At 43.0% G+C, this 12,842-nt stretch overlaps 1 protein-coding gene across 1 annotated transcript in view; it reads left to right on the top strand.

Moving 5' to 3' along the window:
* nyap2a (neuronal tyrosine-phosphorylated phosphoinositide-3-kinase adaptor 2a) overlaps window positions 1-12,842 on the top strand; it is a 145,051-nt gene that overhangs the window by 94,984 nt on the left and 37,225 nt on the right. Inside the window, exon 4 of the mRNA XM_045724307.1 lies at window positions 2,222-3,349. Within this exon, the coding sequence (XP_045580263.1) occupies window positions 2,222-3,349 (1,128 nt within the window). The remainder of the gene's footprint in view (window positions 1-2,221; window positions 3,350-12,842) is intronic.

Genomic DNA, 12,842 nt, shown 5'->3' with positions numbered 1-12,842 from the left:
TGTGACACTGTCGCACAGCAGCCTGCTGTTGCGAGTCAAGTGCGTGGGGCTGACAGTGATACCTTAGTCTCTCTGACCTGAGACAAACCAAGTTAAGAGTAAGATACTTATCCAGTTCCTTCTGTGCGTCAAAAAATGGCTTTAGGAACTCCAGGGGATACTGCAGGTAATTCTTTTGACTCTCTCTGCGGGCCTCTTTCTGCAGGCCTCCAGCTTCTCGTGCACTTCATTGTACATGTCCTGGACAGAGTTGAGGGTGAGGTACACCATACTAAAACTCGTGTCTCCCATCTGCAGCTGGATCTTTGAGAGTTGTGCAGCCAGCCCAGACTGCTTGACATAGCTGTAGAGAGCATAATAAGCACATCATAAACTTTCAAACCCGTTGCATGACAAATAAGATGCCCATGGAAAGCTATATGAATGAATTAGGTCTACATTATTATTATTATTATTATTATTATTATTATTATTATTATTGGCTATATTTATTATATTCCTAAATGCACTGTTGCTAAAGGTGTCATATGTTTACATAAAGCAAAATAATTAGGATAACATACTGCATTGTATTTATTTAGCTTATATCATCATATCATAAGTAACCTACCTGACAAGGGACTTTACTGCGGTGAGTGTTTCAGCAATGTCAGGTGCATCGATGGCCAGTGCTGCTCCGTCAAGGCCATGTCACAGCATCGTGTATAGAACTTGGTTCTGGCAGTCCAGTCTCTGATATGGCTGAAGGACTAGAACAATGTTGGAGCCCTGGTCAGTTACCCAAACAATTTTGCTTAATGACGTAGCGTTGAGGCCAAATTTGGTCACTAGCAGCTTCACTATTTCCCCCGGATTTGGCATTTCTGCTGGAAACTGTGCTGTGGTCAGGTTGGAAATCTGGAAATCTGCAGTAATATAATGGCATGTTATCATCAGATAACTAAGCTGCCGATAGTCGTCAGTGCGTATGTCAGGATGTTTCAACTTCTCTGTCAGGTTCTCTTTCTTTTCGTCTGCCAGGCTCAGACATCTGGCGGAGTCTGGTGGAGGGGCAGAACAGAGGTAGCATGCACCTTCCCGTAAGTAGCCAGCACATCATTAAGCTTTTGGGCATGTTCGTCAAAGCCTGCCCCTTCTACAGTATTGAAGGGCCAAACATCCTTACAGCAAAAACTGACGGATTTGTCAGGTACCGACAGCTTTACTTTAAGTGGCACAGTTACGTTTTTGTTAACAAATTGCAGACATAGAGGTTTGGCCTGGGGAAGAGGCCGTCGCACCAGGGTATCTGTTAAAATGGCACTACAGAGAAGACGTACCAGTTGTCTTGCTGTCATACTTTAAAAATGCCCCGCAACCTTTGCCTTTTTCATTGCCAGAGGATTCGCCAGTGGTTTAACAACCACGTGAAATGTTTTCCAGAGATCAGACTTTCCCTTTCCCTCCTGAGCAGCCAATAGACATCCGCCTGTGGCAAGACCCTTCTTCGCATCCATTTTGCTGTGTTATAACAGTTTTCTGAGATTATAACCAATTTATTAATGCAATTATGATTGGCTATCCCATGGTCCGGCCCTACCTTATCGGTCATGCCCTACATGCAGGGTACATGCACTACATGCAAGTGCCACGTGAATAGAGCATGGTAACGGTTGAAGGGAATAGGGAATGTTTTTGCTGTCTAAACAAATGAGGGATTTCGTTAACAGAACTTTTCAGTAAGAGAAACAACAGGTAAAACAATGAATTAAAATGACTGTAATTAGGTATAGCGTCAGCAACATGGACAACGGGATACACACTATTGCTGGCTGCACTGCCTGTCCTGCTCGTTGACAGAGAGGAGGAGAGAGACAAGGTGCTGCATCTTTTTTTCTGTACACAGCTTGACAAGACCGAGCTGGAATTTGAGGCCCGGCTTGGAATGACAACTCTACCCCTAACCTTGAGCCTAATGCTAACCCTAACTCTGAAGAAACAAATACCCATGTACTTGCAAGTGGGGGAAAAAAGTCCAGTGTGGCAGTCCCCTGCACCTCTCCATGTATATGTATGTTTATGTATCTGTGTCTTTCAGAAGGGTTAAAAAGCATAAGTAACATTTTGGTTGGACCAATAAAGTGATCTTAATCTTAAACAATTCTGCCACTATTGTCCTTTGTATCATGGCCATCTGCTGATGACCTGTTTTAACACTGCTGTCTGTCTGTCCCCCGTGCAGGGTCCAAGTCGCGACCGTTCAGTGAGGAGTACAAGCGGATCCCTCCTCCCAAGCCAAAGAGGAACCCTAACACGCAGCTGAGTACCTCCTTTGATGAGTCCTACATCCAGAATCACGGCAACAGGAAGGAAGGAAGGAGGGAAAAGTCCTCATCGCAGAGCCAGAGCCCAGCCCCAGACACGGAGGACGAGGACGAGCCTGTCTACATCGAGATGGTGGGTAACATTCAGAGGGACCTGAAGCAACGCCTCCTGGAGGACGAGGACCAGAATGAGTCGGTCTATGAGGAAATGAAATACCCCATGTTCGACGACATGCTCCAGGACGCTAAGTGGGAACAGGACATGGAGCAGGGTCGTTCCTCCTCCTCCCACACCACCCCCCGGGGGTCCCTCTGTGACATCCCCGCCCCCTTCCCCAACCTGCTCACCCACCGGCCGCCCTTGCTGGTCTTTCCGCCAGCCCCTGCCCAGTGCTCGCCTAACTCGGATGAGTCACCCCTCACCCCGCTGGACGTCACAAAGCTGCCCATGCTGGAGAATGTTGCCACTGGGTACACTAACAAGCCCGGGGGGGGAGCCTCACCCACGACCTCTGAGGCTCCTCCCCCCTCCTCCTCCCCCCACCACTGCAAGGGGGAGAGAGAGAGAGACAGGAAACGAGAACGAGAGAAGGATAGAGAGCGGGGAGAGCGGGATCTCCAATTCACCCACACTATCACTGCATCTGGTCGCTCCTCTGCCCCTCCCCTGCCCTCCACTCTCTACAAGGCATCGGCGTCTGCCCATGGGTATCCCAGAAGCCATTCCGCGTGCCCCTCTCCTGTAAGCATGGGCCGCACGATCACACCGCTCAGCCTCAAGCGCCCACCACCTTATGACGCCCTGAAGATAGGGGGCAGCATGCCCCGATCCACCTCCTCCGTGGCGCATGCGGCCAAGAGCTCAGTTGGTCAGGAAGGGGGAGGCAAACTGAGTAACTCTTCTTCGGCCCACAGCTCCATGCAGAATGTGTCGCGTTCCCGCACCCCTACAAGCCCTCTGGATGAACTCACCAACCTGTTTAGCGGTGGCCGGAATATGCTAAAGAAGGGATCGGGAGGGAGGAAGGTCAAGGAGTCCGCTGAATGTGAGTGCCTATGATTAGGTATTGGCACATACAGTATTTTGTGATTGAGGGTTAAATTGTCTCAAATGATCTATGTAAATTCAGAGGGTGACTGCTAAAAAGTTGCTAAAAGGTATTGAATAAATTCACGCATGGATTATACCTATCAATCTGTCTCCTAACCAGAGACCATGAGAGATACATAGAGAGAGACAGGCCATATCAGAGAGAAAAAAGAGTGAGAGAGAGAGGCAGTGTCAGAGGGAGAAATATAGAGAAACAGTGTTGGGAATAGAGGAAAAGACACAAAGAGAGAGGGAGGCAGTGTCAGAGGTGTTTTCAAGACGTTCAAACGTTCATAGATGACCAGCAGGGTCAAATAATAATGACGGTGCTTGTAGAGGGTACAACAGATCAGCACCTCAGGAGTAAATGTCAGTTGGCTTTTCATAGCTGAGCATTGAGAGGTTGAGACAGCAAGTGTGGTAGAGAGAGAGGGAGGGAGGGAGAGAGAGAGGGTCGAAAACAGAGCGTCTGGGACAAGATAGCATGTCTGGTGAACAGGTCAGGGTTCCATAGCCACAGGCAAAACAGCAGAAACTGGATCAGCAGCATGGCCAGGTGGACTGGGGACAGCCAGGAGACATCAGACCAGGTGGTCCTGAGGCAGTCCTGAGGCATGGTCCTGTAGAGATGAGTCAGAACAAGCCAGAACTGTGCGATATAGTAGGGAGTTGTGGTTTCCAACAGACCAATATTCTACATAGTTTAGTGCAGAACATGTGGCAATAAACTACAATGACCATAATGCATTGCTCATTCGCTTTGGGGCATCAGGTAGCCTAGTGGTTAGAGCATTGGGCCAGTAACCAAAAGGTTGCTGAATTGAATCCCAGAGCTGACAAGGTAAAAATCTGTCATTCTGCACCTGAGCAAGGCAGTTCTGTGCTCTGGGTGCCGAAGACTTGGATGTTGATTATGGCAGCCCCCCACACCTCTCTGATTCAAAAGGGTTGGGTTAAATGCGGAAGACACATTTCAGTTGAAGGCATTCAGTTGTACAACTGACTAGGTATCCCCCTTTCCTTTTCTTACTTGTCAGGGAGAGAAGAGAGAACGCACAAGAGGGAAAGAAAGCAGTTGCTTTGCGAGGTACAGTATCTCTACCTGAAAATTTATGATCTTAGTCAGTGGTTACAAAAATATATATTTTTAAAACATGTTTTAAAAAACATAAGCCTATGCAACATTAACTTATATAAAAAAAGTCTAAGCCGTTATTTGACCACCATAGCCCATAGAAACGCATTGAATAACACAGTCATAAATGGCAAAAAAGTAACATAAATAATCAGGAATAAGGTTTTGAAATGTCTGTCCTGTATCTAGGGGATGTAAGAAAGCTCAGGAAATACAGCTGAAGTCAGAAGTTTACATACACCTTAGCCAAATACATTTAAGCTCAGTTTTTCATAATTCCTGACATTTAATCCTCGTAAAAATTCCCTGTCTTAGGTCAGTTAGGATCACCACTTTTTTTTAAGAATGTGAAATGTCAGAATAATAGTTGTGAGAATGACTTATTTCAGCTTTTATTTCATTCATCACATTCCCAGTGGGTCAGAAGTTTACATACGCTCAATTAGTATCTGGTAGCATTGCCTTTAAATTGTTTAACTTGGGTCAAACGTGTTGGGTAGCCTTCCACAAGCTTCCCACAAAAAGTTGGGTGAATTCCTCCTGACAGCACTGGTGTAACTGAGTCAGGTTTGAAGGCCTCCTTGCTCCCACAAGCTTTTTCAGTAATGTCCACAAATTTTCTATGGGATTGAGGTCAGGGATTTGTGATTGCTACTCCAATACCTTGACTTTGTTGTCCTTAAGCCATTTTGCCACAACTTTGGAAGTATGCTTGGGGTCATTGTCCATTTGGAAGGCCCATTTACGTCCAAGCTTTAACTTCCTGAATGGTGTTGCTTCAATTTAGCCACATAATTTTCCTTATTCATGATGCCATCTATTTTGTGAAGTGCACCAGTCTCTCCTGTAGCAAAGCACCACCACAACATGATGCTGCCACCCCCGTGCTTCACAGTTGGGATGGTGTTCTTCGGCTTGCAAGCCTCCCCCTTTTTCCTCCGAACATAACGATGGCCAAACAGTTCTATTTTTGTTTCATCAGACCAGAGGACATTTCTCCAAAAAGTACGATCTTTGTCCCCATGTGCAGTTGCAAACCGTAGTCTGGCTTTTTTTATGGCGGTTTGGCTTTCTTACTTGCTGAGCGGCCTTTCAGGTTATGTCGATATAGGACTCGTTTTACTGTGGATATAGATATTTTTGTACCTGTTTCCTCCAGCTTCTTCACAAGGTCCTTTGCTGTTGTTCTGGGATTGATTTGCACTTTTCACACCAAAGTACACTCATCTCTAGGAGACAGAACACGTCTTCTTCCTGAGCGGTATGATAGCGTGGTCCAATGGTATTTAAACTTGCATACTATTGCTTGTTGGAAAAATTACTTGTGTCATGCACAAAGTAGATGTCCTAACCGACTTGCCAAAACTATAGTTTGTTAACAAGAAATTTGTGGAGTGGTTGAAAAATAAGATTTAATGACTCCAACCTAAGTATATGTAAACTTCCGACTTCAACTGTATTGTGTATGGGTTACCTTCAGACGAGTCCCGTGACACTTGTGAAAAAAAACCCGGAGATTACCATTGTGTATGTGAGATTCTCCCCTTTCCTCATAGTGGTCATATTAGTTTGAAGGCCAAACCGTTCGTATGCTGCTGTTTTCGCAAGAAGACCAATTTTCGGGATGTCTCATGCTCTGACAAACATAGCTGTATATCGGCCACCTTCCACCGCAGTTGCAGAAGGCCGACATTGGCGGATGTGGTGGATTGAAACGCAGCCCATGCAAAAAAACTGATATCTCTAGCTTAAATTGACAGATTCTGACGGGGATTTTTTTATTATGTTACTTGAAGGGTGTCAATAGACTCTTAAGGATTCAAAACTGTTCTGTAAGCAGTGAGGTTTGTACAGTAGGCTATAGGCCTATGTTGGCTTTGGTTGAATTGCCCTGCCAATGGTGTTCTTCTCAGACCATTTAGAAATTATATATTTTTTTTACATGTATATGATCACAATGGTAATAGATCATTTGTTGTATTCGTTGTGAGACACAGCGGAGTGAGCATAATAATTTGCCTTCTTTATTTTACTGGACTGATGGCCTGCATCTGATGGTCTGAGGGGAAGGAGGAAAGGAGGCTGCCACTCACTTGTCTCACCGTTCCTCTGCTCTCCCTCCTTGCACTGAGAAAAGGGGACACAGTCTTCCAGCTGATGCACCAATTCATGTTGTTACATCTATGACCAGAGAAAGTGAAATATTCCTCGATACAAAAAAGACACATGCTACTAATAATAACAACGCAAGCTTGTTGAAACACTTTGTTATACTCATTCATTGCATCTCCAGTGCTGGTTGTAGCATGAGTGCAAGTAGGGAGAACATGCATTTTATGACTTACAGTGGCTTTGGAAAGTATTCAGACCCCTTGACATTTTCCACATTTTGTTACATTACAACCTTATTCTAAAATGGATTAAAAAAAATTTAGTCAGTCAGACTATTTAGTCAGTACTTTGTTGAAGGACCTTTAACAGTGATTACAGCATCGACTCTCTTGGGTATGATGCTACAAGCTTGGCACACCTGTATTTGGGGAGTTTCTCCCACTCTTCTCTGCAGATCCTCTCAAGCTCTGTCAGGTTGGAAGCTCTATGGACAATTCCTTGAACCTCATGGCTTGGTTTTGCTCGGACATACACTGTCAACTGTGAGACCTCATATAGCCAGGTGTATGCCTTTCCAAATCATGTCCAATCAATTGAATTTAACACAGGTAGAATCCAAACAAGTTGTAGAAACATCTCAAGGATGATCAATGGAAACAGGATGCACCTGAGCTCAATTTCGAGTCTCATAGCAAATACTTATGTAAATAAGGTATTTTTATTGTTAAAAAATGTGCACAAATTTCTAAAAAACAGTTTTTGCTTTGTCATTATGGTGTATTGTATGTGGATTGTGATTTTCTTTTCATTCATTTCAGAATAATGCTGTAACTTATCAAAATGTGTAAAAAGTCAAGAGGTCTGAATACTTTCCGAAGGCACTCTATAAAAGTGTTGAAGAAAGTATTGACAGTGCTGAATAACAACTTAAACATGAACTTATAAAAACATCAGCTCTTTGTTGTATTAAATGAGTCTCTCTCTAGTCAGGGTTTTAAAGTTTTGAAATCTCACTGTGTCAACTTTTCTGTCAGCTCGAGGCTTGTTTTTACAGTCTATGGCTCGATGAAACTGTGCAAACACAGTAATCTGAGCTATCTGATTGGTCGGCAGTAGGCCTACAGCAGCATTTAATTTGCTCTCTGGGCCTGCCCGGTATGCAGAGTTCTACCTTCAGACACATTAAATGGTTAAAAATGGGAAGTAATTAAATAAAACAAATATTTTATTAAAGTAAATTAACGTGAATAAATGATGGTTAATAAGTGAGAAGCAGTAATGGGCAGTCACTACCACCATGTGACTTTAAAAAAAGAATACATCTGTGTTGTTTACAGCATTCAACCCACATAATGCATATTGCATCTACTGTACTGTGTAAAAATCAAAATCAAAAACGGTGATAATTTTTAACATCGAACCGAAACCGGACCGACCTCAAAAAATACTAATCGCTCAGCACTAGTGTGTGTGCCCGGCTGTATCAGAGAGCCAGCGAGATGTGGAGAGAGACAGCAGACAGTGTGTGCTGTGGGATTGAGGGAGCATGGAGGAGGCCAAATCAGCGAGTGTGTGTGCACGGGCACTGTCAACCAGTGTTAGGAGTATGTGTCCAGCAAGGAGAATTAGCATGAGCCCAGAACTTCTTTGACACACTGCCTCTCCCATAAACCTGTCATGATGCAGATCACAACCACGGCACACACACACACACACACACAGAAAGAGTCCCTCAATCTCACACACTCATTCCTCCACACACATGCAAACTAAGAATAAAAAAGCAACTGAAGTACTCAACTCAAAAACATGTTCCGAACCAGTTTTCTCAATGAGATTATTAATCCCCACTTGGAATCCTGGAATCCTGTTAGATAGGACCTTTAACGTTGCTGTGGATGTCGCAGATTGAACCAGATTATAGTGCAAGTGCGCCACAGATTATAGTAAACTCTCATGAGGACCTCTTCACCATCAACCACATACTGGCATGCAAGGCAAGCCACACGGTAACGCACGGCAAGACAAGCCATAAGGTGATGCACCCGAAATTGGATCAAGAGGGTAAGGTCTGATTTCTGTGTCAAGAACGGCACCGATTTAGGTTAAATCCATTGATTTCAGTTTTTATGAAATAATACACAGAGCTTTTTATGTTTGGTGTCCATATTAGGAATCTATTCTTCACAGCAACACTATAATTCTGTGTTGACTTGCCGGGCTGATACCAGTCTCCTGTCATAGGACTTGGCTGTGCTTGTCTTATTGTTTTATTGTTTCTGATTGGCCAAGGCCTTTGCTCTGGTGCCAGGGAGAGATATTTTGGGCCCTCTGATTGGCTGCGATACCTCAACGAAGGTCTGTGCATCCAATAAAAGTATAACCTCCAGGATCCAGCAGCATGGGGCTAGAGAGGCAGGGGAGGTTAGAAGATTCTGGAGCATAGCAGTGTAGCAGCAATATAACACAGCATGGCTGGCCTATTTATAGGCCTGGCATTGCCTGCATCCTGAGACTCACAGCACAGCACAGACAGTAGCAGGAATACAAAACGCGAACAGGAATAGGAACAAACACATGGCACAGATGATAGTCGAGAGTCATAGTGTTTACCCACATGGAAAATATGTATACAGTACCAGTCACAAGTTTGGACACACCTTCTCATTCAAGGGTTTTTCTTTATTTATACTATTTTCTACATTATAGAATAACAGTGAAGACATCAAAACTATGAAATAACACTTATGGAGTCATGTAGTAACTTAAAAGGTGTTAAACAAATCAAAATATATTTTAGATTTTAAATTCTTCAAATTAGCCACCCTTTGCCTTGATGACAGCTTTGCACACTCTTGGCATTCTCTCAACCAATTTCACCTGGAATGCTTTTCCAACAGTCTTGAAGGAGTTCCCACATACTCTGAGCACTTGCTGGCTGCTTTTCCTTCACTCTGCGGTCCAACTCATCCCAAACCATCTCAATTGGTTTGAGATCGGGTGATTGTGGAGGCCAGGTCATCTGATGCAGCACTCTATCACACTTCTTCTTGGTCAAATAGCCCTTACACAGCCTGGAGGTGTGTTTTGGGTCATTGTCCTGTTGAAAAACAAATTATAGTCCCACTGCTGTGGTAGCCATGCTGGTTAAGTGTGCCTTGAATTCTAAATAAATCACTGACAGTGTCACCAGCAAAGCACCCCCACACCATCACACCTCCTCCTCCATGCTCCATTTCCACCGTCTAATGTCCATTGTTCGTGTTTCTTGGCCCAAGCAAGTCTCTTCTTATTATTGGTGTCCTTTTGTGGTGGTTTTTCTGCAGCAATTTGACAATGAAGGCCTGATTCACACAGTCTCCTCTGAATAGGTGATGTTGAGATGTGTCTGTTACTTGAACTCTGAAGCATTTATTTGGGCTACAATATCTGAGGCTGGTAATTCTAATAAACTTATCCTCTGCAGCAGAGGGAAGTCTGGGTCTTCCTTTCCTGTAGCGTTCCTAATGAAAGCCAGTTTCATCTGAAAAAATTCAAGAAACTTAAATCTTTACGGTTTTACTGACCTTCGTGTCTTGAAGTAATGATGGACTGTCATTACTCTTCCTTTATTTTGAGCTTATTTGAAATTCCACAAATTAACGTTTAACAAGGCACAAATGTTAATTGAAATGCAATTCCAGGTGACTACCTCGTGAAGCTGGTTGAGAGAACGCCATTAGTGTGCAAAGCTGTAATCAAGACAAAGGATGGCTACCTAAGAATAAAATATATTTTGATTTGTTTAACACTTTTTTTGTTACTACATGATTTCATACGTGTTATTTCATAGTTTTGATGTCTTTACTATTATTCTACAAATTAGATACTAGTAAAAATAAAGAACAACCCTGGAATGTGTAGGTGTGTCCAAACTTTTGACTGGTACTGTAGATGTTTACTCAAATATGGAAATGATTTTGTTATTGACAGATGGCTGCTATATTTATTTTATTTTGGATGAGACAGGTTAGTTTGAGAATGTTGTACTAAGAGGGACTGACCCAGACTTTCCTGGAGCCCCACCTCAAGTGTAGCTTCTTAAAGTAATACTTCAATGAATGTTAATCTTCAGTTCTGTTACAAATGTCTCAAATTATCTATGTAAATTCAGAGTGACTGCTAAAAAATTGCAAAAAAGTATTGAATATATCCACCCATGGATTATAGCTGTCAATCTGTCTTCTACCCAGATACCCTAGAGATAAATAAAGAGAGACAGGCCATTTAAGAAAGAAAAAAAGAGGAGGGGACGGGTGGAGGCAATGTCAGAAGGAGAAAGATAGACAGTGTTGGGAATAGATTAAGAGGCACAAAGAGAGGGAGGCAGTGTCAGATGTGTGTGTGTGTGTATATGTGTGTGTGTGTGTATATGTGTGTGCACGTGTGTGTGTCCGGTGTATCAGAGAGCCAGTGATATGCGAAGAGAGAAAACAAACAGTGTTTGTATTTATAATGGATCCCCATTAGCATCTACTCTTTCTGGGGTCCAGCAAAATTAAGGCATTTATATACAATTTAAAAAACATTACAATACATTTCACAACATACAGTTGAAGTTGGAAGTTTACATTCACCTTAGCCAAATACATTTAAACTCAGTTTTTCACAATTCCTGACATTTAATCCTAGTAAAAATTCCCTGTCTTAGGTCAGTTAGGATCACCATTTTATTTTAAGAATGTGAAATGTCAGAATAATAGTAGAGAGAATGATTTATTTCTGTAACGGTTGTCGTTGGATTGAGACCAAAACGCAGCAGGTATATCTGTACTCATCTTCTTTTATTACGGAAAGAAGGAAAAACCAAAATAAACACGTACACCAAAAGAAACACAATGACAAATAAACAGTCCTGTAAGGCCATAAGCTATACATGGAACAATCTCCCACAAACACTAAACCAAACACATACCCATATATAGGACTCTCAATCAGAGGCAACGAGAAAACACCTGCCTCCAATTGAGAGTCCAACCCCAATAAACTAGTCATAGAAATACAAAAGACCACATAGAACATTACCCAAAAACCCGGAAATAATAAATCAAACACCCTACTAAATAAACCACCACCCCGAACCACATAAAACAAATACCCTCTGCCACATCCTGACCAAACAACAATAACAAATAACCCCTATACTGGTCAGGACGTGACAATTTCAGCTTTTATTTATTTCTTTCATCACATTCAGAGTGGGTCAGAAGTTTACATACACTCAATTAGTATTTGGTAGCATTTCCTTTAAATTGTTTAACCTGGGTCAAACGTTTCGGGAAGCCTTCCACAAGCTTCCCACAAAAAGTTGGGTGAATTTTGGCCCATTCCTCCTGACAGAGCTGGTGTAACTGAGTCAGGTTTGAAGGCCTCCTTGCTCCCACAAGCTTTTTCAGTTCTGCCCACAAATGTTCTATAGAATTGAGGTCAGGGCTTTGTGATGGCCACTCTAATACGTTGACTTCGTTGTCCTTAAGCCATTTTGCCACAACTTTGGAAATATGCTTGGGGGTCATTGTCCATTTGGATGGCCCAATTGCCACCAAGCTTTAACTTCCTGACTGATGTCTTGAGATGTTGCTTCAGTATATCCACATAATTTTCCTACCTCATGATGCCATCTATTTTGTGAAGTACACCAGTCTCTCCTGCAGCAAAGCACCCCCACAACATGATGCTGCCACCCCCGTGCTTCACAGTTGGGATGGTGTCTTCGGCTTGCAAGCCTCCCCAATTTTCCTCCAAACATAACGATGGTTATTAAGGCCAAACAGTTCTATTTTTGTTTCATCAAGCCAGAGGACATTTCTCCAAAAGTACGATCTTTGTCCCCATGTGTAGTTGCAAATCTTATTCTGCCTTTTTTAAGGCAGGTTTGGAGCAGTGGCTTCTTCCTTGCTGAGCGGCCTTTCAGGTTATGTCAATATAGTACTCGTTTTACTGTGGATATAGATACTTTTGTACCTGTTTCCTCCAGCATCTTCAGAAGGTCCTTTGCTGTTGTTCTGGGATTGATTTGTACTTTTCGTACGAAAGTACGTTCATCTCTAGAAAACAGAACGCATATCCTTCCTGAGCGGTATGATGGCTGCGTGGTCCCATGGTGTTTATACTTGCGTACTATTGTTTGTATAGATAAACGTGGTACCTTCAGGCATTTGGA

This window comes from Salmo salar, chromosome ssa09 (genome assembly GCF_905237065.1).
Source record: "Salmo salar chromosome ssa09, Ssal_v3.1, whole genome shotgun sequence".
In the NCBI taxonomy this organism is placed as follows: domain Eukaryota; kingdom Metazoa; phylum Chordata; class Actinopteri; order Salmoniformes; family Salmonidae; genus Salmo; species Salmo salar.
This window is presented reverse-complemented; position numbering and strand designations above follow the sequence as displayed.